Genomic DNA, 25312 nt, shown 5'->3' with positions numbered 1-25312 from the left:
TATAAAGGTACATTACATATTCTAGGATATGTATAAAGATACGATAAATAGGTATATTGATATGAGATATAAGTATATTGCCCCGGGGCGTACGGTAGCTACACCGGAAGTAGCTGTCCACGCCCTTGAGGCACAGATGGCACCTGTGGGGTTGTGCTGCTCTGCCAGGACGCCGTGCCCAGCGCTCGGCGCCGGTGGTGCGGCACTGCCGGGCCCGGCCGGACCGGGGGGCGCTGGCCCGGCCCCGCCCCGCGCGCCATTGGCCCTGCGGAACGCCAATCAACAGCGCCGCCACTTCCGGCCGCGAGGCGCGGCCCGGCCAATGGGCGCGGGGCGGGGGCGGGACGCCTCATGCTCACCGAGGCAACGGGCGGGCGGGCGGTCCCGGATGGCGGCGGTGCAGGGTGAGTGCGGTGCCGTCGCGGGGCTGCCCTGAGCCGCCGCTCCCGCCTCCTCCGGCACGGCCTCTCCCGCGCGTCCTGCCCGCGGGGCTGCGCGGGCCGGGGACGGGCCGGGGACGGGCCGCGGACGGGCCGCGGACGGGCCGCGCCGTGAGGCGGCCGCGCGCGGGCTCGGGCTGTGCGGGCGTGACGTCACCGGTGGCGTTCTGGGCGTGACGTCACGGTCCGGGCGGCGGGAGCAGCGCGGGGCCGCGCTCGGGATGGAGGCGGCGGAGCCCGGCCCGGCCCGCCCTGCGGGGCTCGGGGCTCTGCGGCGGCCTCACCCTGGCGTGTGTTGGTGTTTGTGTTTGTTTGTGTTTGTGTTTCTCCCGGCGCCCGTTCGGCAGTCGAAGTTCCTTGTGCAGCGCAGTCAGGGCAGTGGCTGTGTCGGCACGCTGTTCGTGTGTTCTTGCGGCGTTTCTGCCGCCGTACAGGTGGAGAGCGGGGAGTGTGTGGCAAGGAGGAATGGAGTCAGGAGCGGTGGAACTATGACAGCCAGGAGGGAGAGCTGATAAATCCTAGAAGAGGCTTGAAAGGGACAAGTTGGGTCCAGAGGGAGCTTAGCAAGTGGAAGCAGCAGGTTTGTGAATGAAATGTGGAAGGACTTGAACAGTTTGAGATGGGAGGGGTTTGAGAAAATTGGGTTGGTGTGGAGGAAGTGTTAGGAACGGAAGCAAACGAGACATAGGTTGCCTGTATGTTCTTTGTAGAATAAACACATCCTTAGAGCCAGCTGCAAAGGCCTAATTGGGATTTTTAGCCTGCAGTTACACTGTTAGTAAGTCTTTAAGTGACATCTCCATCTGAATTTTTAAAAGCCGTTATGTCATCATTATTGCTTTCCCCAACACCGCACTGTTTCTTCCATTCCTAGGAGAGTTTAAATTCCTTACTTGCTCCTCTGTCTGTTTACCCAGGTCTGTGCTGTGCCCTTGTTGCAGGAGTGACTTTCTGTAGGGTGTTACAAGATGCAGCAAAGAGGAGCAATGGTCGCTGGAGCTTTCTTTACTATTATTATTAAAAAGGAAGTAAACGCAGTGATGAATACTTTAATTTCAGCACTGAAGCTTTTTCAAGTGACCATTACAATTGGGTATAATCCATAAACACTCTTTTTCTCTGTAGAGCCTATGTATTTTAGTGGCCTTTCATTTTGTATCAGGACAAATATACTTACAACAATAAGTTCATATTTAATTTTGATAAGTAAATTATAAATGTGTGAAGATTACTAGGTATGTTTGCATTTAAGAGGAATGGATGGTAAATAAATAACTTCCTCCAGAGCTATGCTGATTCTTCTTATGAAAAGAATAGTTATGGTTTGTTCTGTGGCAGTGCTGAATCTTGCTAAACATCATTTGCATGGTTTGGGCCATTTAAATGGAGTGGTATTTAATTGCTGGAGTAAGCCATGGAGCATTTGCAAAGCCAGTGGTTTAAGTCTTATGCATTAAACATCTCCTTTTTCCACTTCTGTTCACCTTCCAGTGTTCTTGGGTTACAAAGTCCTTTTGGAGATGGTAGGAGTGATAGACATACTGGAATATAGAGATGTAGAGTCTGAGCATGGTTTGGATTGGAAGGGAGCTTAAAATTTACCTGGTTCTTAATATATAAACTCTCCTAATGTATTACAGAGGGTTTTCTCCATTTCTGCATTAACACTGTGTGCTTTTCACTTTTTTAAGTAATTCAGTGTCTTTGGACAGGGGAGTGTCTCTGTTTCTATTTTACCTGCTGAACTAGGCAAATGATTTTGTGTCAGGATGAGTATGCAATAAGCTGTGGATAAGAGCAGCAGTAAATACAGAGCTCCCAATAAATACATCATTTTTACTTTTTTGTTTCATGTAGCAGACAATTCTGACAGTATATCCATTAACTTTCTATAAACATTATTTTCCTGAACATCTTAAGAGTGACCATCAAAACCGGTGTAGTTACTAAATTATTTGAGCTTGACTTAAGCAAGTTGTGGTTCACTAGTAATCATGGTAGCTCTACTTACCCAGACAAACATTATTTGACTGTTTTAGGCTTACTTGGTTTTGCTTTAGAAATACTTTGTCATTAAAAAAAAGTAAATTTGTTTTTTTCTTTTCCTGCTACAAATTACTGGGGAATTATTATGAGATGAAATGAAACAATATATAAGAATGGGAGTTTATTATAAGATTTTAAACAGGTGTTCCCTGCAAAAGAGAGGAAAGGGTGTGGTGTTTTAAAGGGTTACTGGTGTGCTAGTTAGGTGTGATGGGTGGAGAAATTAGTTGTATTGTTGGAGAACAGCACACCGTGGAAAGCAAAACTGAAATTAGCAGTTCCTTCCAGTGTCTGGCAAGATCATTAGGTTCAAATCGTGTTGTAGTGAAAAGGCTCCTTTCAGCCTGCAACATGAACTTTTATTATCTTAGGTCTCATTAATGCTTGTGTCTCATTAGTGGTGGCTAGGGAAGAGGCAGAAGTTGGAAGCCCTGCTTTGGATAGGTGTGTTCCCCTTGGTTCAAACCTCTCTCCCAGAAGTTCTTTCTGAAAATAAGTTCCTTCTTATCTGTGTGAAATTCATCTCTTGAAATCCGGGTCTAACACGTGCGTCTGATCTGGTTTTAGGATGATTTCTCTCCAGAGTTTATTTTTGCACGGAAGTGTGCTCCTTCCCAGTAGAAGATGGTGATCCTAAAGTGTGATCATGGAGAAGGGGCTGAGTTCGGTAGAAGTGTTACCTTCCGAATCATCTCAGGTCACAGCTGTGAAAGTGCTGGTCAAAGAGCCCGAAGCAAAGCAAACCCAAAGAGGGAAACGAGTGGGATTTGTGCTTGTCCATGCAGGTAAGATGTGGAAGCAGAACAGCTGCAATGGAAATAATGCATGTTTTGATACCAAACTAGATACCAACAAAAATTTTATAGTGCCTCTGGACTACAAGTGTGTTAATAAAGTGACATGAGCTCTGTGTGCAAGTCTCGGAATGAGGAGTTCGATTGGAAGTTGCACTGGAAACTCTTAATCAAAATGTAGCTTTTGGGGTGTTCTGGATGGTATTTTTGTTCTTGATGAAGAAACCCCCTAAACTTTAATGGCTATAAAATGTAATTTTCTGCAGTTGTCTGCTAAGCTTGGCAAACCTAAAAAATGAGGGAGATATTTCATCTGCTTCTTTATCTATGGAAGGATCAAATACAGTCATTTCATTACTGATGGTTTCTTGTCTAGCTGGTCCATGAGGACAGCCCAGCTAAGACCTTCTGAAATCTCCTTGGGCTGTTTGTTGCAGAACTCTTGTTACCCTTCTGACATTTTTCTTCCTAGTCTATCTTCTTGATCTTCTTCATGTTTAACTGAGTTACTGTTTATTCTTTCCACATGTAATGAAGAGCTCCTCTACTCAGATCTGATCCAAAAATTATGTGTTATGTGTGTCTTGCTCATAAATTCTTCTCTCATAGGTTCTTTATTAAATACTATGAATCATGAAGTTAACAATGCTTATATCTGGGTGTATATTTGTTTTGAGCATCTCTGTGAGTACACGAGGTGAAATAGAGGAAAGTGGCCTGGTCATGCCTAAAATATTTGAAAAGCCAGCATGCTACTTGCTTTATAAAATCATTAAGGCAAAAAAAAAACCAACCCCAAACCTCAAATAATTTATTCTGAGTTGATGCTTGATGACCCTGGTATTCTATTTTAAGGACTAATGAAATTGCTCAATATTGTGTCCTTTGCTGGGTCACTTGAAGCTTATTTTATTAGAGTTTCTCAAAACTAATATTTCTAAAGGTGAGCAAAGGGAAGTTGAGGTAAATACAAGTACGTCTTAGGTGCAAAACCTGGTAAAACAGAAGTAGATTTTAAATATAAATGTGCAGCTCTTGTTTTTTTTTTTTGATGCTGCATTTAATTGAATGATGGCTAATTTTTTCAGGTATGGAAGTAGGGACAGTGACTTCAAAATAGGGCAGAATGGTTCAATACAGTGGGGTAGATATAAAGACTGAAAATAAGAAAACGGTGAAAAATCTGTATTGTCTTCATTTCAAGGAGCTCCTTGTTCTAAGTCAGGAGTAACAAGCTCTGAAACTGTAGCTTAAACATGAGAAAATGAACAGAATGGTAAGTGTGGTAAAGAGAAAATTAGAGTTTGATGTAAAACTGAGGAGTTTGCCAAATAATGGACAGTGAAGACTCAGGCTATGCTGGAAATCCTCCAAGAATGAGTGAAACTGGAATCTCTTGGAACACTTTAATAGGAAGAGATTGATGCTGATATTTATACCTGCATGCTTCTGGATATATGAGCTGTATCCTGTATTTTACTGAGTGTGTTTGATTCTGTGTTGGAATGCATGAAGCTGTCAATCATTAGAAAAAGGAAATGCCAGAATAAGGAACACTGTATCTGCCTGTGTCTTAAATCTCTGTGTGAACTAGAGGCTGTAGGTTGCCAGGTACTGTCATATATTCTCCTTTTGCTTCAATTGCAGGTGCAGGTTATCATTCTGAATCCAAAGCTAAAGAGTACAAGCATGTGTGCAAGAGAGCCTGCCAGAAGGTACGTGTGTCACCAGCTCCACAGGCCTGCATGGAGGCACAAGAAGTGTCAGGGCTGTGTGTGTTTGTGGAGGGAAATGAGGGAAAACAGGGCAGAAACAGCCAACATGAGGCAGGACAGTGCGTGGCTGTGAAATGCAGCAGCATTCCCATCAGTGCTGGACACCAAATAACAGTGAGAGAGCAGGAGAAAATCACAGTGGTACCTACAAGGAGTATTCCTACAGCTTCCTGCACTTCTCTGGGGTTTCTGGAGCTAAATGTGGTGTCTATATTTTGATTTCTTCCAGTCTTTGGAGTTTATTTAAACTCTCGCAATCCAAGTTGCTCTGTGAACACAGGAGTTTCTAGAATTATTTTCTTCTTGATCTCTCTTACCCTCTTAATAGGAAGGGAGGTAGAAACAGGAAAAACAAAACCAAAAATATCAAAGTTGGAAAGGGAGAAATGGCAAGATGTTCATTTTCATTGAAATTAATATGTTTTCATCTCTTCCAAGAACTTTGCTTTGGAACTGGCAAGTCCTGTCTTTTAAATGTTGAATGAGTAGTTGGAAGAGCTCTCTGTAAAATTTTTAATGGCTTTTGCTTTCTCCAGGGAGAAGGAACTTGGGAGCTTGGCAGGATTTTTAGAAGAGTCTCAGAGTTGGTCTCTGATAATTATCACTCTGTGTTACAGTTTGTTGCTCAATCCTAATACCAATCTAATTTTGTAATGAGAAGCCTCACAAATCATCCAAACTTAACAGTGGCTTTATTAGCCTTGGTGAAAGTAATTTTCCAGCTTGTTATGTGAGATCTGCTGTTGAATTCAGGTCCAATTTGAGATTTTGTGTAGCTACTCTTGAGCTGAGTAGCCAACATCAATAAGTTCTGTAAAGAGCAAACGATTTCAGGCAAAAATTGCAGCCAGAGTTGTTTTCTGGGCTTCCCTGAGGAAGTTTGACTGTAAGGTCTTGTTCAGTATGGATCTAATGAATGCCATTAGGCTCTACAAGTTCATTGTTGTGTGTGTATATAATTTGAAGGTAACATTGTCTTACTTGATTTGTGTTTGCTTTTAGATGAGGTTGTGAAATTCTCTTCAATTTTATGGTAATCGCTATGAGCGGTTCTAGAAATTTTTGTTGAATCTTGGAAGGAAAGGTTGAAACTTATTGACTGAAACATTTGGTGTTTGTGGACATCAAGTATAAGAAGTTATCTTAATATAAATTTGACTAGGCAGAAATCTGCTGCTCTGTGTGGTGTCACAATGTCATAGCAGTAAAATCATACCTTCAGATCTGTCCTCACATGGTTCATACTGACTTTTTCCAGTGCCTCTTGTTCTTACACCCTCTTACATTTTAAACTAATTTGGTGAAGATTTTATTTGATACAGGACTAGGAAAATGTAGGGCTCAGTCACAGAATAATAGAATTTCCTTTTCATCACCTAAAACTTCTGTTTTACAGGCAATTGAAAAGCTACAGGCTGGTGCTCTTGCAACAGATGCAGTGACTGCAGCACTTATAGAATTAGAGGTATGAATTTCTGATTAGTGGTAAATATGTCTCTTGGGTAAATCTTGCCAGACCTTTCTGTAGGGGGTATTAAATGGGCAATCTCAATGGATTTTTGGTTTTGTGCTATGCTAATTTTATCTTTTGGTTTTCCACTATATTTTGGTATAAATGTGTTTAAGTACTTTATAAAAATGCTAATTGAATAGAAGTTTTCTAGTTGGTGCAGCTTGGTTGTCATTGTGCCTTATCAGAGAGTCTTTACCCGCTAAGAATAAATGCAGTGATTAAAGACTTATTGAACACTTTGTAAGGAACTTTATTTCTGACTTGCTGAGCTACAGACAGAATGTTCTGGCTGTGCTTCTTAGAGAGGGGAAAAATATCCTATTGGTTCTGATTATTATGACAAAATATGTGCAGAGGAATAGGGCAAGTAATACTTGTATTTCAAAACAGTACTTGTTAATTAAGATAGAACATCTTGATGAGCAGCTGCTGGTGAGGTTTTTGGAAAAGTGTCTTTTTGGAGTGATGAGTTTTTTATAGCATCTGCTTTCAGTGAAGGTCCCCATGAAATAATGTTGAAGTGAGTAAAGCTAAGCATTTGTGGGAAGTAAATGAGGAAGTTTGGTGCTTGTCCCAGATCCACTAATCCCTCCAGACAGTAATGATGGAAACAGGTATTCTTCTTCTGCTGTAAGCAGTAATTGCAACTTTATTAGTAGAAAAAAGGAAGGCAAGGTAAGTGTTGCGCTGTAAAAATAATTTCCTGCACTAGGAATGTATGGTAGCATTCCAAGAGGATTAGCAGTGGCTTTGCTTCCCCAGCTGTTGGGAAGTGTTCATTAATGTGCCTGTGGGGTTAGCGTAAGGCAGGCAGTAAGTGCAGCCCTCGGTACGTGTCAGACATGCTGGCTGGGAGCCAGGCTTCGGTCCCCCTGTGAGCTTGGCAAGAGCCCTGGCTCCTGGCGCTGCAGCGGCTCTGTGAGCTGTTCTAACGTGCTTGCCTGGGCTGTCTCACACCTCAGAGTGCAGCTCGCAGAAAGCAGCAGGCATCTCTCTAATGCAGTTAGTTACAGTGCACTTCCCCGAGCTCACCGAGGCCGCTCTCGCTCCACGAGAGCGCTCTCTGGGTCAGCTCCCTCCTCCGTGGAAAACAAAAATAAAAATCTACCTGGGGTTGTGATTTTTATCGTGTTCCTGAGCTACAGAGGAAAACATACTTTGAGAGGCTTAACCGAACAGTTAGAGATCTCTTTGCTGTGTCTGGGGTAAATATTTTATGTTTTTGTTATCCCCAAGAGACTTTGCTTTTACTCTAGTAGATTTGAATACTCTGAAGTACCTTCTGTAGAACAAGTTGTGGCTTTAAGATGAAATGAAAAAGTTTTTTCCAATTACTCCAATCAGAAACCTTTTTCTCCTTATCTGTCTTGCTAGTACTGTGCTGATGCCTGCCATATTTCCACTTTCTGGTTCTGCAGTTATCTTAGGTAGTGTTTTTATGTGTTCTATTGCACAAAACCTTTTTTTTCCTTTCCCCTGTTTTTAAGATAAGATGTTATTTTGTTCTGGTTGTACTGCAGTCATTAATGTAATTATTTGCTTTCATTTATTCATTAAGTGATTTATACAATCTCTTAGTTGAAGGTTCTGTTTGTTACTAGAATAGGGAGTACTGGGTTTGGGATTTGGGCTTTAAATTGAGATTTAAGTAGTTAACGCAATTGCATTGAGGAAAAGTCAGATTTGTACCTAAACCAGAAAATGGTGTGGTTTGCAGTGGAGCTTTTTGGATCTGGTATGAGAAACTCCCAAGTGTTAGACTGTCAGCTTCCAAAATATGGAAAATTTGTATCTACTCATACCTTGTTCTGAGCACCACCTCCAGACATCTCTGTCCTTTCTGGAGCTGCATCTTCTGGTTTAGTACTGGCACTTTTTCTGTTGCTCTGTGGGAAACAAACTGCGCATGGCAAGTCCACAAAGCAATCAGAATCGTTTTTCTCATTAATTGCAAGATTTTAGGAGTAAAAATACAGGATTGTGTTGACAGTTTCTCTAGTGAGCTGTCACTCCCTTTTGTTTATGCTTTAGCATAAACATAATCTGTTTTAACATTTGAAGTTGGCAAATACATAACAAAAATCTGTGTGAAACTGTTTGTTTTCTTGTCCCTGTAACACAAATGAAGATTTAGAACAACAAAAGATAGTATTAAATGATAACAGATTTCCTTGTGAAGTATACTGACTGTAACTTCTTGATATTTTGGTTTCTGTAGGACACATTGCTATAAGTTTATCTGAACTATTTAATCACTTTTACAGTTCTCTCAGACTTTTAATGCTGGATTCCAAACATTTGTAGTCTTTGCAAGGCACAAATACCTTTTTGTGGAAATCTCACAAAAGATGAATATTTTTCCTTAGTTCTGCTCCATTACAGAACTCCTGTTACACAGAATTACAGCTCATCCAAGAGGCATCACTTCAAAGACTCATTGAGGCACAAGAGTTGCCCTTGATCTTTCATGAGCAAGCTGACAGTTTGCTTGTGGCATGCTGTCTGTGTTTTATTTTTTCAGACTCTAAATGCAGAAGGAGCAGCCTTTCTTTGTTGGACTGTGCGACTCAAGTGAAATGTGAACACACTAATAGTTAACTAGAGGAAAAGGTGGATTTCTTTTGCAAAGGAACAAGACTGACACAGAATATTGTTAAAACAACTGTGCTGCTGTTCATAAGCATCAGCTATATTTGATAAGGTCATTAAGGCAGGTGTGTTTTCTGCTTTGAGGACTCTGATGTTGCAGAGAAACAAATGCACTTTTCCTCTGTCAGCCTTTGGTAATAAAATGGACAAGGTATTTCATGAGACCATGATTTACTCTGTTAACTTCTACAAAGACATTATTGCAGTACTGCTGATTTTTGCACTCTTGCTGTCAGCCATTACATGATGCCTGGATTTTTCTTGAAACACAATATAATTATTAAACAGGATTTTTTTTTTTTTGGTAGGGAGGAGACCCCATACAACCCACTTAAAACATGCTGTTTTCAGCAAAACCACATGTTGATTTGCATTTATGTCTGGCTGTGAGAAAATCAGCAATTTCCAAAGTTTTTCATTGACTATAAAGCACTTAGTGAAGTCTACTGATCAGGTACTAGAGACAGGAACATACAATGGTTGGAAAGAATGATGAATTTTTCAAATTGTTTCTAAGTTTAAGGTAATCCTTTATTAAAATGCACATAGATTACTTGTTTCTTTATCTGACTTTAGTAGAACATTGTTTATGAACATCATTTAAATTGGGAGTTGATATGATTGATGGAGAAGCAGCTGTCACATTTTGGGTTACAATCTCCTTGCTACTGAAATTGCTCAGTTTATTTGGCATGTTGTTATTGTGGATCAATGCAAAGAATGTTTTGAGCTTGTTGCTATACTCAAGCAGTGTGTTTCTATGCTTGTCAGGGAAATTTTGCAGCGAAGGAACACTTTTCTTGATGAGTTGTTTTTTTCTCTTTTGTTTTAAATTATTTTCCTAATAATTAAGACTTTTGAATGTACGTTCTTAGTCCCAAGGATTTGTCTTTCAAGCAGAAGCATCCTTGTTGTATTAAGGCAGTCACCATAGAAGAACTTCTAAGGGTAATAAACGGGAAGTTATTTGTTTTAGTTAAAAGCAGTACTGTGATGTTTTGCTGCAGAGTGACTGACAGCAATTTGTGATAATAGTGTTGTCTAAAAGCATTTTTGCTCGTGTAATTGAAAGGGATGTGACTCATCCTTGTAGACTATTGATTGTCATGAATTCCTCACAGAAAAATAACTTTTAAAATTACAACATGTGGAAAGAAGTGCCTGTAGACTTCGAATTTGTTTTAGAAATTACAAATAAGCCATGGCCAGAACTGTGTCAAAGATGGATGGAACGTTCTTTCATGTTCATTGAAAACCAAGCATTTTAACTATTTGCATAGGTGTGTCACAGAGCTGGGTAAGATCTTCAAGCATTCCAACTCTGACCACACCTAGAAATTTCAGGATGCCTATATTTGCTGCCAGAATATTTATAAATACATTTTGAAGTATAAACAATTCTAAATAGAAAAACTATACCCTCAAGAAGCTTGAGAATTTTTGCAAGATGGGTACAATCAATCAAACAAACAAAACTCTTATTTTAGGTCTTAAAGCTTTCCCACCTTCTTTACTACAGAACTACATGGTAAGTTAGAGATACTTAGTGGAATAATTGCCAGGAAATGTAGTATTTTTTACCTAATTGAAGAGATTAATTTTGTTAAAGTGCTTTGAATAACCATTTGTTTGTCTTTTCTCTCTTCTTACTTACTGTGCTATGGTAGCAAGGCTTGCTGTTAACATGCAAAGCTCTGGCTTGGTTTCCTTGCTTGTCTTTTTCATTTTCCTTAAAAACACAAAGGCTGATTGCTGCTTGTGGTTTGAAATAAAAGTATATTCCTGAAGATCCCTTTTTCTTTTTTCCTGTCCTCCCTTTTCCTGGACACATACTTTGGTTGGATTCTTCCCCACTTTATGGTAGTCAGGTCTTGCAGTGCTGCATTTTTCTGTCTGAGGGTATGAATCTTTCACTTAGGTCAGTTTGTTTTTCTCACTTTGAAGGTCTTCATGCTTCTGTTTAAATGTTTCTGAATTCCTTGAAAGTTTTGAATTTTCATTTCAAAATACACCTTAACGTTTATACATTATCTTCCTCCACTTGCATATCAGACTCTTAAAATCATTTGGTCAGACTTTGCAGAGATTCATGTTTTCAAAAAGAGATTGTATTTGTGTGGTGTATTTGAGTGTCTTTACCTATTCACAGAAGTAGGTGTGAATGTCTTGTTTATTAATAAAGGTTTTATTAATAAAGGTTTTCCCCTACCTTGTTTCAAAGGCTTTTATCTCATCTCAGAGACACTCAGGTAGGTATCAAAAATTCCATGGGTTCACACCCAGTTTCTCTAAAGGTGTTTTCAGATTGTCTTTCAGATGTGTGAAGTTCAACCATCTTCTTAGGAATTCTGAAACTATTTTCTTAATTAAATGCAATCTGACTTTAAAGATAAGAAATTCTGAACAGATGCTTGGATTTTGGTCTTTATTTCTTTTTACTGGAGAAGTAACTCATGTTGTTACTGGTAAGATTCCTTCTCGGTCCTAATATGAGTTACCCACCAAAGAGACATCTGCAATTTGGTGTGGAGTTCTTATTTATCAAAAATTCTGTAGCATTCTGATAAATATTCTGTAGGGAGAAATAGGTGATGTTCCCTTTGTCTTTAGATCCTCTGAGTGAATTATCTCTTGGTGCATCCTTGAGGTTGTGCCAGTGAAGGTGCTGTGCCAAAGCATGTAGCATATGTAGATCCTTAGAAATAAAGTGAACTCTGTAATCCTGTATTTTTCCCTGCCCTCTTTTGATTATTACCTTTACCAGATGGTAGAGATGTTTGTGCCTTGACTGCAGAGGGATTCTGGACAGTGTAAGCAGGACTTCTTTTCTGGTGGGTCCTGCTTACTCCCTTTATTTGGCCATGACATCTACTCTTAAGATAATAGCAGTCTCTGTTTTGTGGCAGCAACAAATCTGTGGAGCATAACATTGTTCCTCTTTGCTAATTCTTTTGAGTATAATGCACCAAGTGAATGTGTTTGGAACAGAACACAAGAGATTTGTCTCCAGACTCACAGGTCTTTGCACTCTGATTACCCAAGAGCAGAGGACTTGGACAGCACTAGGAACAAATGTTCATCCTAAGCATTCTTGGTTTTCAAGTACCTTCCACTTTTTGCTTTCAGTTCCTTCCACCACTTCTCTGCTCCCTTTTTTTCTAAACCTCACTTGACTTCAATTTCTTCGTATTTGTAGAGCCTGGGGAGTAATGAAGCCAGTTTAGCCAGCGGCTACTATTGAGTCTTCTGCCTTTTCAAGGCCATAATCTGTTTTTAAACATTTTTTTCCCCATGCATCCCCTTTCTACAGAAAATTATTTGTGCACTCGAAATTGTAAATGTTTAATTATCCTAAAATCTTTCCAAATTTACACATTTGTTGTGAGATATAGCTGTCAAAATGAGCAACAAAATGAATATACACAGTGAATTGGAAGAAGTGTTGTGTGGAATAGAATGGGATGGGATAGAATAGGATAAAATCTTGTGCTGCTTCAGAAGTCAAAAGCAGAAAATGAAGGCCAGTTTCATGATTCTGTATTAGTCAGGGATCTTGTATTCATGATTCTTCAGAAAGATAGTGTTTTGGTGACTCAAACACTGAGAACTCTTTCCATATCTCTGTAAATTTGAATCAGCATCTTGCAGAACAGATTTTGTATTTGCTTACCACTTGCTCATTTGAAAGTTAACAGCTAACTGATGTCAGATTTATTTTTCATTTCTCTGTGCTCACCTCTCTTTTATTTCTTTAAATTCATTGCAAATTACTATGTTCAAACCCCATCCAGTTTATTTTAAATGTAAGACAGAACTTGGAGCTGTTTCCAGTAATTTGTTTGCCGATTCAGCTTTTATTGCTCATCAGTGAAATGAGATGTCATACTCCTACAGTGCATGTTCACACCTCATCTAGACCAACATTGTTCTTTGTCACATCAGGTTGTTACACTGCTGTAGTTTAAACATAGGAAACTCTGAAAGCATGCAGCATCTCTCTGAAATTGGATTTAGCTATTAGTGATCTCCCCTTATCCTATATTCCTTGCATCTAGAAGAAGGGATTGTATTGAGCTGGAAGTGACACTGCTGAACTGTGCTACTTCGAAATTTTGTGGTTTTAAAGTCATGGGGATGCTCTGATGAAATGGAAGGATAAAAGTAGGATTTAGTTCTAGCATGCAGAACTTAGTCTTTGACAACCTTGGGTTTGTTAAAAGCCACAGAAGGTGTTAACAAAAAGGGGGTTAGGTTTATGATGTTCTTAAAATGTTGTTCTGTAGTTTCTATGAAATAAGGATTGGTTTTTAGTCAAGAAAATTCCAGTCCTTGTGCTAATGGTTGAATAGGACATTTACAAAGTGAATTGTTAGTGATGCCAGCTCTTCATTTCTGCGTGTGGAGCTGCAGTCATGGGCTTAGAATGTTCAGAAAAGGGACAGTTCTGTTCTGCTGTAGTGTCATACTTAGAGGTTTCAAAGGTAGACTGGTCTGTGCAATGATTGTAAGATGTTACTTAATGTTACTTGAAGGTTTAAGGACCAAGGGAAGTGTATACTCTGAGGGAGGGAGAGATTTTCACTGGTATTGCCAGGCTTTTGCTTGCATAGAAATAATAATTTTAAATTGTTGGGTGATTGATTTTTATATTAGTGCATTATCACATTTGAGATGTATCACAGCCTACAGATGGGAAAGCTGCCCATTGTAGTAATTTTAGATGCTCTGCTCAAATTGCCCTTGTTTTTGTTGTGGGAGATGAAACTACTAAAATAAGAAAATGCACTGCACCAAGATCAGTGTCATCAGATCAGTTCTACAGAGGTTTTGATCTAGTCTGTTATGGATGTGGCCTTATAGTGTTTCATTCTTATTTTTAGGATTCTCCTTTTACAAATGCAGGATTGGGATCTAACCTAAACCTTCTGGGTGAGATAGAATGTGATGCCAGTATAATGGATGGGAAGTCATTGAATTTTGGAGCAGTTGGAGCACTGAGTGGTATGTTAATTATCTATTACAAGGCTAACTACTGATTTAAGTGCAAAATCAATTTTGGGCTTTTTTGCTTCTGCTTTGAATGGGGGACACATTGTAAATTCTGCTGTGTTTAAGTAAATTCTGCTCCTTTAAAAAAGAGGGAGGCATTCCTGCTCCCTGAAATGCTGCTTTGTGTTAATTTCTTTGTGCAACATGTATTATTAGTTCACTGATAATCTTTTGGCATAGCACAATTGTGTGATACCACACAGTATTCACAGTGGGACTCAGTTTGCTCAGATGAATTTGAGGAACAGTAATTTCACAGTAAAATTTAGTTGTTAAAAAATATTACAAGTATTTAACCAGGCTTTTTATTTGTTTTTGTGCTCAGACATTTATTTGCATATGGGACATATTTAATATGAGAACTAACATGTTCCTCTCTTTTGTCTAGTTTTAGCTTTCAGTGTAAAACAAATATCAAGTCCCAAACAGGCATTGTTGAGGTTTCATTTTAGGTACATGAACAGCCTTAGCTGTTACTATTGAATAGCTTTTCTGACAAGATTTCAAGCTTTGTTCTTTATCCTAGAATAGTTTTAAACTGTGGTAATAGCTTCCTCATGTAGATATAAATCTAAAATAAATAGTAAAATAAATAGTAAAATTAAGTGTTTCAAGCTTTGTTTGTTATGAAATGTATCCTTCCAACCATAGAGAAGGAGGAAATTGAGGAGTGAGAGACAATTAAGCCTTGTATTTTCTTGTATTTTCACTTCTGGCCAGATAGATGCAGATGAAAATTCCACCTAGAAAAATTAATGCTTATAAACATCTTTGACCCTTAGATACAGTAGATTGTACATGAGCTTTCTCCTCCTATTTCAATATGGTTTGTTCTTTTAAAAAAAGTGGGGCAGGTGTTGACTAGGCAGATTTGTCACTGCTAACAGCACATGGAGGGAAAACTGAAGAAGTTGTTACTACATTGAAACATAAGGTGTCTCTTAATGACGTGACAAAACCTGGGAAATTAAAGGAAGCTGAGTTCCACTGCCAAAATGTAGTGCTACGGAGGAAAAATATTTTAATGTTTTGGTCCCATTTTCTGCTAATTTTTCTTTTTTAGGAATCAAGAATCCAGTTTCGGTTGCAAATAGATTGTTGTGTGAAGGGCAGAAGGGGAAACTCTCTGCTGGCAGAATTCCACCTTGGTAATTGCTTTGTTCTGCTTGACTTTTCTTCAGTCTTTCGTCTCTGCTGCGTGGATGCAATAATTGAAGGTTTTCTCTCACCCAGGAAGGCTGGTGCTGTTTTACATCCCAGTGATAATGTGCCTTTAAAAAGAAGATAAGCTTTGTTCTCTGATCTTGAAACTTCTTGTGCACTCAGTGAAAGGAAGTATTAGATATAGATGGCAACATCATTTAGTGATAGTTTCTGTCTGTCTAATTATTTCCAGTTGTCATGCTTCATTCTTATGTTTGATACTGTAGCCTTTTGAAAAATCCAAAAAAACATGAAGATTAAAGGGGAATTCTACTGACTTTGCCTCTGTCTACCTTTAACAAAAAGCAACTTAATAAGTATAGAAAAAAATCCTATTTTACTGCCTTTGTGGCTTTGTGGAAATGGGCAGTGTTTGGTAACTTCCTCTTATTTTAAAGATAAATTTAATAATAGTTACAACAAAAATGAAAACAAGCAGTCCCTCATGGAGATGGATATAAAACTTAGATGGAAGAGGTAAGTATTAAACACAGAATAACTTCAAAGATTATTGCTTCACTTTGGAAAGAATCCAAGAAATGTCAGAGTTGATTGCTCTTAAATCCATCTTATTTTCATTAGCACTTTAAATTGACAGGTAGATAACTTGAATAACTCTGTCATATTAATTGACTACTATCATCAGTTATCATACCTTTGGCAGAACTTGATGCCCTCTGCCAATTAGTGGTCAGTATTTGCAGAGGTATTATACCAGCATTTATGTAGTTTAAAATATTTAATTATTAGTTTCAAAAATTTTGCATTCCTTACTGTAGTATTCTGTAAAATTAGCCAAGTAGCCTGTAGCTGGATGGTGCAGTATTTCAGTTTAAACAGTGAGGATTTCAGTGTTCTGTCATGGGCAAAAAAAGTTCATAGATCAAAAAGAGCCACCCTGAAATCAAACCATCAATGGACAGATTTTACATTTTAAACACTTTCCTTTAGTGGATAAAGAACAGAGTAATTGTGGAGATGTTTACTAGAGAATAGGAACTTTATTTTCAATAGCTGTTAGCTGCTCATTTCTTTAGCTGTCAGAAGAAAATGAGGCTTTGCTGAGGTTCTTTAGAATGTGAAATGAGTGTGAAATGTGGTTTTTTGGTGTTCCAGAAGTAGTACTGAAGTCAGCTAGCGGAGCAAGCACCTGGGATTGTACACTTGTATCATCAGTGTTCTAGAATTATTGTAAGGAAGTGCACTTGGGTATTTTGCTGTGACTTTATGATGCTATTATTTTAAAAATACTGAATGGAAAAGGAACTGTATCCTCTTGTCCTCTAAGGGCAAGACTAAATCTTTTGAGGACTATGCAAGGCTAGCAGATGCTTTTAAAGACAGGGTAGCTCCAATCTTCAGGTGAGAGATGAGCTCTCTTTGGAACCAACACATGCAGCTTATTGTGCAAATGTTGTGCGCTTGGGTTACCTAATAAGTATTTTCATTTCCTCTGTTCCCTCTTCTGGATTTTGAATGCACATCTTATTAAGGCAATTTTTTACCCTGGAAACAGTCTGTACTAGTGGGATATGTTGGGTTATGCTTTGGGCTTGCTGTGGTGGATGCTTCTATACACACAGTGTCAGAATGAGAAAGATCAGCTGCATTAAAGGTGATGATATGGAGGATTTCATGCCTTGCCTTTCTGGCTGGGATTGGCATGACACATTGTTTTGGGACTGAAATACATTCCTGCCCAAGCTGGGAATACTTAGATTCAAATGACAAGAGATTAGCCATATTTTGGTATTCCTAGGAAGCGTCAGGATTCTAGTAAGTGATTTTTAGTTGTAAAGAGACGTGATTTTCACTTGCTTCTCGTTGGCACATAGTTTATTGGGGAATCTTCCAGATACTGCTTAGCTTAAGAACCTGCTTAAAGAAACCTATGGCAGAGACTGTAGCATGATCTAAGGTTCTTAGGATTCTAAGGATCTAGGTTCCTATAGCATGATCTAAGCTACCTTATTGTTTTCTGCCAAAAATGTTTGGCACATGACCAAATAGGAAAAATTCAGGAGTTGTGGGGTTAATAAAAGTAGCATTAGGGAGCTTTTTCACTATAAAAAAGCATGAGGAGACACTTTGCTTGGCCTTTTTACCCCTGTGCAGCACATACATTTTCACAGTGGCAGTTCAAAACCAATTCAAAGTGGTATATTTCTGATTTTCTGTAGAAGTTCCAGTGAGTGTGAATTAAGTTATTCAGAGGTGGTAAGCTTGTTGGGAAGGAGGGATCAAGTGTCTTGAACTGATGTATCTAATGTTCTGTAAATTGCTCTGTAAAGCGTGTCCTTTTGGATCAATCTCTTGTGTTATTTAAAACACAGAATTCCACTACCCAAATGGAATTTAAAAAGTTGAGAGAAACCCTGAATGCATGGTGCAGTTGTTGAATGAAACCTCTAAGGTCCTCACATCTTCCTGTCACACTTGATTCAGCTTGGTGTTGTCAGGATTTTCTCCAATGCAGGAACAGAAAATACTTGTAAATATTGCATAATCTCATGGAAGATATTCCTGTTCCCTGTATAACTTCTACAAAAGAAAGTTCTTTTGTAATTGCATGGTGGCTACAAACTGGATGAACCTTTGGAAGTGGATCCCAAAGTAATGGATTAGATGTTTTGTAGTAATAAGCTTGAGGATTTTCCTACTCTGGAACTTTCTAATTTAATTTCCTACTATGAAACCTTGACCTGAGGAAAAAGACTTCTTCACATCTGTCTGCTCTTAAATGTATGTTGACCAGCTTTGCAGGGCAGCACAAATGCACCTGAATGTCTCCTTTCTTAGGACTCCTTAGTAGTACTGACATCAAGTCCACGTCCACATCCCTTTCTCAAAAATAACTGTATGGAAAGAATTCCTTCCGAGGTTTTCTCCCCCTTTGGATATACAGGGATTTGCAGCTTTACAGTATTGTGTGCAGGATACCAACATTGTCTGACTGGTAGGGCAGTGAGCAGTCATCAAAGTTCCCAGAGGGAGTGAAGACTTGCACCACCTTTTATCTCTGCTCTGTGTTTCTTCAGAACAATTTCTTCTTTGCAACACTGATTTCAGAGTGGTTGCTTCATTTTATGATAAATGTTACAATGGGTATTTGTTACAATCAGGATAATCTTGACCATGAACCAAACCATTTCTGTTTAGCTTGGAGCAGCCTGTTTCCCTGCATTAAATGGCCCTGTTTGGAGTATTCAGCACCAGCATAATCATGTTCTTGGAGAAAATTGCTTTAAAAGACTATTTTAGAGGCAATACTTATATTTTCTATTAATATGGCCTAGTGTGCCTGGAACTGGAAAGGACATGTGAGCACCACCTCCTTGCTGGGAGAGTGTTTTCTTCTTGTGTCCCGAGCCTGTAAGAACTACAGACTACTCTGCCTGATATATTTGCAGAAAGGTCCTGTTTGTGCAGACCCAGCTTTCAGAGTAGCAGGGAATAAACTCCTTCATCCTTTGTTTATGTATTTGGTTTTCCCCTCCCTTTGGAATTTGGAAAATTATATTCTGAATTAGCCTGAAGGCCTTTGAAGCTTGAGGTGGGTTTGACTGCTTTCTATAGTGCACTGGCTTTATTCCCTCATCCTCTCCCCCAATAAATCAAGCTTGGTGCTAGTTTTGGTTTTGTGTGCAGACAACAAAGCACTGAGATCCTGCTGCTCTTTGTCTTGTAAACAGTTTATTTTAACTTTTCTGTGATTATGGTGTCCTTTAAAGATCCAAACTGGAGAGTTTAAAAAAGGTGGACGATTTCTGTGGTGATATGGAACCACAGTTAGTTTTCTGTTCTGACTAATTTAAGTCTTTGGGACTAAAACGGGGTGTGTTATAGGAGGGAAAGGAATCTAGGAATTAAGGCCAGGAATGTGAACAAAGTGAAAGTCACATCACATAAGTTAGGAGACACTCTTGGGTGCTTTTTTGCATTCTTCATAAATACTAGTGACGTTTTCTAAGTATTAACAAGGCAGTTGTGAAGCTGCTTGTAAAACAAGTTTCTGACTGACCATATCTCAAACTCCCAATGTTGAGTTTGATACTTTTCCCACTTGACCTTTCTCTCTGTGTAAATTATTTTATTGAAGAGGAAGTGCTTATTTACTTCCCAAAACTATATTGTTTGATGAAGACCAAACCTATCTTATTTAGACAATGAAGAATACTACCAAATTAGGTTTGGCTCCAGTTTGCATATCTTTTTTTATATTAATGTTGAAAGTTTTTATGTTGTGTGTCAGTGCCAGATTGTTTCTTGAGCACTAACTTACCTAACAGTAGATGCTTGACTTGTGCCAAAGTACCCAATAGTTTAACCTACAGTATCTTGCAACACGAAGAATTCTTACCTGGAGCTGCATTAACAATGGTAAGAAATACGCATTTAACAATTCAAATTCTCATTTAGATCAACCTCTTTTGAGACTTTTGTAAAGAAAGACTGGGCACACCTCTTGGATTGGTTAAATCCTGTAGAACACAGAAAATAGCACCCCAAAATTCTGTATAAGGAAAGCTGCAGGTGTTGGGTATAGCACTGTTAAGAAAACTTCCAGCAGCATTAATGCCAACAAATGTGCTATATCAATAGTGTTCTCAGAAACTGAGAGCTGTGTGGCTCCAGGGACTACTTTGTAGCTAGAATAACTTCTTTAAACTCATCTTCATAACTCTGGTATTTCTATAAAACTCTTTCCAATTTGCTGAAAATTCTTAGTCCTTGCTTCTTGTGTCCATTAGGCAGTTGTGTTATTCTTAGCTTCGTTGTCCATTTTTGAAATAAGATTGGGAGTAGTTGTCCTTTATTGTGTTGCACGACAGCCTTATGAAAGTGTCTCATTTCCAGCTACTACATACCCTTTTTTTTGGCAATAAGATCAATTTCTTTAGGGGGAAACAACATGAAATTTGCTTTTTCTTCTATCCCTTTAAGTTCCGTGTGTGTGTGTGTTTTTTCTCTTTGTTGTCACAGCAGTGTGTACTGTCTCACTATGGTAAAGTGTTCAGTACTGACTAGAAAACAGCTGCTCAGATGGCTGGAGTTTTTTTACAAGTATATTTAAAATTTAGTGGGCTAGTCTCATTTGCAAATACTTGATAAAATTCCATTAAATAGACCTTAATCCTTCTAAATAAGGTTAGTTTTTAGCTTACGTTGTACTTCTCAAAATATTTCTTGGTATTCCTTTGGCACTAGCTGGCTTGACTGGAAATACCTCACCATTCTCACCTTTCTCATCCCATACTTTTGGTCTTTGGGATCTTGTTAAGGAGAGCAAGACTCAAGACAGCTCTGTCCTGTTTTAGCTGCAGTTGAAAGCTGATGCTGTTTTGTAATGAATTTCAAATTTATTAGCACTTGGTTTTGTCCAGTAATAAATTGAATGTCAGAGCTGCATAATCTTTTAATGAAATGACATAAGATTGCCAAATGTAATTATAGCAGACAATCCTGTGAAATATAGACAGCTTATGATTTAAAAATGACCAAACCAAATGGAAAAAAATAATTGCAAGCAAAGGGGGATTTGTTCTATGGTTTTGTTTAAACTCCCTCTTCTGTGTCTCCTAGCTTTTTAGTTGGTGAAGGAGCTTACAGATGGGCAGTTGATCACGGGATACCAGCATGTCCTCCAGGTATCATGGCTACAAGTGAGTAAACTGGTGGTGTCAGTAGGAAGAACAGGGCAGAGTAACTTTAAATGGTGCCTCATCTTTTGAGGTGTACCTCTCTTCATTGTTCTTAACATTCAGCTAGCTTGTGGTGTTATGGTCTATAAGGGTTGTTTAAGTTTACTAATTTTCTAATAAGTAAATAGAAAAAAAAATGTAAGCTATTACTTTAGCTGCATTTTAGCAACATCTAATTTAAGTGCTTCTAGGACTAAATCCAGTGATGGATTCTTTTTAACCAAAATGTAGGCTCTTTAAAAGCTCAGTCTTACAAGTCTCCAAGTGATCCATCTTGGATCCTAACAGCACCAACTACCTGTGTATGAAAATTCAGCAGGTGCCAGTTTGTCTCTGAGATTATGTAGCTACACCCATCTCTGGGTCTTTGTCCACAACTGCTCTTGTCTAAACAGGCTGTCAGATTAATTTACCTTTTTTTTTCAACCTAAGGCTTCACTTTACCTAATCTGATAGAATAACCCAATCTGGAAAACAGACTTGCATTATACTATGTACTAACCCTATTTTTTTAGAAAAGCTTCATGTCTTAAAATAAAATAAATGATTATGTTATATTGATACGTCATCTCTGAACTAGGCTAAAAATGAGTTTTCTACCCATGGAAAGGGGGATGTGGTTCCCTTCCTTCTCCAGCCCACCTCCCTTTTGGAAAGTGTCATTACTACCAGTTTGCTGTAGATGAGAACATGCCCTGTGCTGCCTGGTGAGCTCATGCAGGAAAGAAATCACAAGTTATTACCCAGAGAAGGAGAACACAGATTAGGAATGTTTATTTTACAGTAAACAGTACTACTACTTCAAATATCTGACTCATCCCTAGATCAGAGGTTGAAACCCAGGGCTCCCGTTAAGCCTTTATTTGGTCTAATTTTAAATGTAGATAAATAACTACAAACTGCAGCTCAGAATTGTTGATCCTCAGTGCTGAAGTGTAACCCCTGAATCAGTGGCACTGTTTTATTTGACTGCTCCAATTTTCATACATATTCATGACATGTTTCATTTAGAACAGAAAGTTTTGGTCTCTAGCTCCACATGACTGAAACTTTTGCTCTGTATATCTACTGTCCAGCATTTGCAGAACTGTTGTGCTGAGTTGAGCAGAACACCTTGATTTCTGTGGCTCTAGAAAGAATAAAAACACTTAAAGCCTTGAAGGGTTTTTTTGGGGGGAAATGGGTTTGCTTTTTTTTTTCTTTTGTTTTTAGGAAAGTAGTTGCTACTTACATGCAGGAGGTGCTTCACCAAGAAGGTGCCTTGACTAATTGTGTTTGCATGCACAGATTTCAACTGTTTCTACTACCAGTGAGTTTCTGTTGTGACAGAGATGATTAGATTGTGACATTAATTGCCAGATGATACGTTTGCTAGCTACAATCTACCCAAGTCAGAGCAAATCTACACATTGCAGTTTAAGAATAGGGATGGCCACTGCTAGTTTGGTTTGCCTAATCCGTGCTATGAATTTACATTGGAGAAACATCAGAAGAATAATCCCAGCCAATGTATTTTCATAATCCTGCTCCAAAAGACCACTAATTGCATTTTGTCTCTGCAGTGCATTCAGCATACTTCTGTTTAGCAAAACGATTTGCATTAAAACAGTTGAAACAACTGGGACCGACAAGTATAGTTATTAATGGTAGTATATCTGAGTTTTTTCTTAAAGAAAAAGTCAAGAGTAAACAAAAACCTGAAAAATCAGTTCCAGGAAATGTTACACTGATTCTTGTCCCAGTCCTTAGCAAAGTAAATCTTGTACTTCATTGACCTCTGGTCGGTGGGATTGGAAAATGACCATTAACAACTTGGGATTGTTACAAGTGAAAAGGAATTGGAAACTCACAGGTAACACGTAAGAAGCCAAATTCAATTTATCTAATGTTGCCATGGAAAGGAAAGTTAGGTATGCTTAAGAAACAATCAAAGAGAATGTTGTTTCCAAGCAACCACAAGGCGATCTCATCTGAATTGAGCTGTTTTGTTAAATAATGTACCAATCTTCAAAAAAGGGAGACTTTTTTGATTGTGCTTTCTACCATTGCTGTGGTAAAGTTTGCATTGAGAACTGGAGAATTAACTAGAAGTCAGATATCTTCGAATAGCTCTGTAAAACAAAGAACTGAACTAATTGCCAAACATCAGGAAAATATGTTTAGTAATTATTTACAAACAACCAAACTGAAATCCCCCCAAAACCCTCTAATCCAAGTTGAGACGTGTACGTGCAGTAAGTATTGGCAGGGAGAACTCTGTGCATGCTTTGGCTTCTGTGTGCTGCACATGGAAAATCTATTCTTGGAGTTGTCTTATTCTGCCTCCCTTTCCTTGGACCTGAGATGAGCAGAGTAATGTTACAGCTGCTGTAAGTAAGGCTGGGGGATTGGGTGGCTGCTTTGCACAGATGCAGCTTCCCTGGCACCAGTATCAAAGAAAGGGTCACGATCAGCTTTGTGGTCACACCCCATCATTCTCTCAGAACTATCAAAGTAGCTGAGCACCAAACTGGGAGCATGATTTAACCCATGTTACCTGTTGAATCACATCAAGGTTTTGTCAAGGCTCACGTGCTTCGTCTTCTTCGGTTTGTCAAGTGTGTGAGGAAATGGGATTACTGCCATTTGTAGAAATATACCTGGTGACTTTCCAAGTGGGTGGTTTAAGAAAAACCCCAAACACCTGGAATGGGATCTGTCTGGATGGCCCACAGTCTGCAAGGAAGCTGAATTCATTAATCCCTGCCCAAACTAGAGCTGCCAGTATAGAGCCCATGTTGGCTTATCCCAGCACTTCGTTGCCCTGTGCTAGAGAGACTGCTTCGAAAGTGTAATCCAAGTATTAATATGTAATTACAAGTTAGAAGTGCTGAATTACTGTACAATGCATTCTCTTAAAAATATTAAAAGTATACTTTAAATACACAACTTAAATCTGAGGTACATCCTCAACTGCCAGTGTTGGTGCCTGCACTGGTAATAACCAAAACACTTCTATCTGCAAAAAAAAAAAAATCAGTTCAGCCTATAATAGATGCAGATTATCTTTGACAAAGATAACGTGGGGTAAGACAGCATCTTGCATTTGCTTCCAGTGTTAAGTCTTCAAAGGGAAAAAGAAGGAAGGCACCTACTGATGCAGCAAACTTGTAACACTAACAATGTGGAAGTGACTGGAAGCACCTCAGTGAATAATATAAGAATAATTATATAAGAATATAATTATATAAGAATATAATAATATAAGAACAAAGCTAGCAGCAGTGGATCCACATAATTTGTTAACTGCAATTCAAGAGTAGTCACAAATAAGATGGTTAAGGAAGGATGTAAGAATAGAGCAAGTATTTGCTTCCCTTTCCCTATCCTTTATATTATTCCAGATTCTAACTTCCTGACTTGTTAGTGACTCCTGCATACAGGGAAAGTAAACAGTGGCGTTTGGTGACATGAAATTTTTGGTTCCTTTTGAACCATATTAGTTTCTAGCACCTGCAAAAACCTTTACAACTATGAGTTACCTCATGGTCATTATTTTGAGACTAGCTGAATAAAAGCTGCTACTTCATTGTCAGAATTCTACTCAGAATCCTCCTTCAGCCAAATTCTCTAATTACCTTGAATAACTTAGTATCATCAGTAGAATGACATCTTGTTCAACAGACTGGGAGCTGCTATGGGTTAGTTTGAAATTCTCTTTGTAACAGACCATTTCTTTACTTGTACTCTGTTACTTTTTTTTTTAAACTGTGTGCATGCAAGGAAATTCCTGTTTATCTTGGGGCTGCTTGGTTTCTTTAATGAGGGAGGGTCTCATGAGTGTAGTGCTGTTTCTAGTGACACTGTGTGTCTCCCTGACCACCAGTATTGGCTGCCTCTCCTCCAAAAGCCCAAATCTCACTTCACTCCCAGATCTCTCATTACTTCATTACTACTTAGTATTAAGTATTTAATAGTATTAATGTTTTTCTTAGTATTAAGAAAAACATTTGCCATATTGCTGGAACTCTGCTATGAATTTCAGGCAGTGGCTCAGACCTTTTTTCTTTGTTTCTGAGGGGAGGATGAAGGATTTGGAGAGAAACTCAAGAGTTCTGGGGATTTGGTTAGGAAGCTTGGTTAATCTGAATACATGATGTAA

The 25312-nt window shown here is 38.8% G+C and overlaps 1 protein-coding gene across 3 annotated transcripts in view; it reads left to right on the top strand.

The window, feature by feature from the left end:
• The first annotated feature begins 338 nt into the window (after window positions 1-338).
• Window positions 339-25312, top strand: part of TASP1 (taspase 1) — an 82070-nt gene continuing 57096 nt past the window's right edge. The window contains exons 1-7 of one of the 3 annotated variants that reach the window (XM_063391541.1): window positions 339-404; window positions 3054-3271; window positions 4928-4995; window positions 6452-6520; window positions 14098-14218; window positions 15330-15414; window positions 21053-21117. In XM_063391541.1, coding sequence (XP_063247611.1) covers window positions 3133-3271; window positions 4928-4995; window positions 6452-6520; window positions 14098-14218; window positions 15330-15414; window positions 21053-21117 — 547 coding nt within the window. In that variant the 5' untranslated portion in view covers window positions 339-404; window positions 3054-3132. Of the gene's footprint in view, window positions 405-3053; window positions 3272-4927; window positions 4996-6451; window positions 6521-14097; window positions 14219-15329; window positions 15415-21052; window positions 21133-25312 lie in introns of all 3 variants that reach the window. The other 2 variants (XM_063391539.1, XM_063391542.1) reach the window with 2 other exon arrangements.

This window comes from Prinia subflava, chromosome 2 (assembly GCF_021018805.1).
Source record: "Prinia subflava isolate CZ2003 ecotype Zambia chromosome 2, Cam_Psub_1.2, whole genome shotgun sequence".
Classification (NCBI taxonomy): domain Eukaryota; kingdom Metazoa; phylum Chordata; class Aves; order Passeriformes; family Cisticolidae; genus Prinia; species Prinia subflava.
The sequence above is the reverse complement of the archived record's forward strand: the minus strand, read 5'-3'. Positions and strand labels throughout refer to the sequence as shown.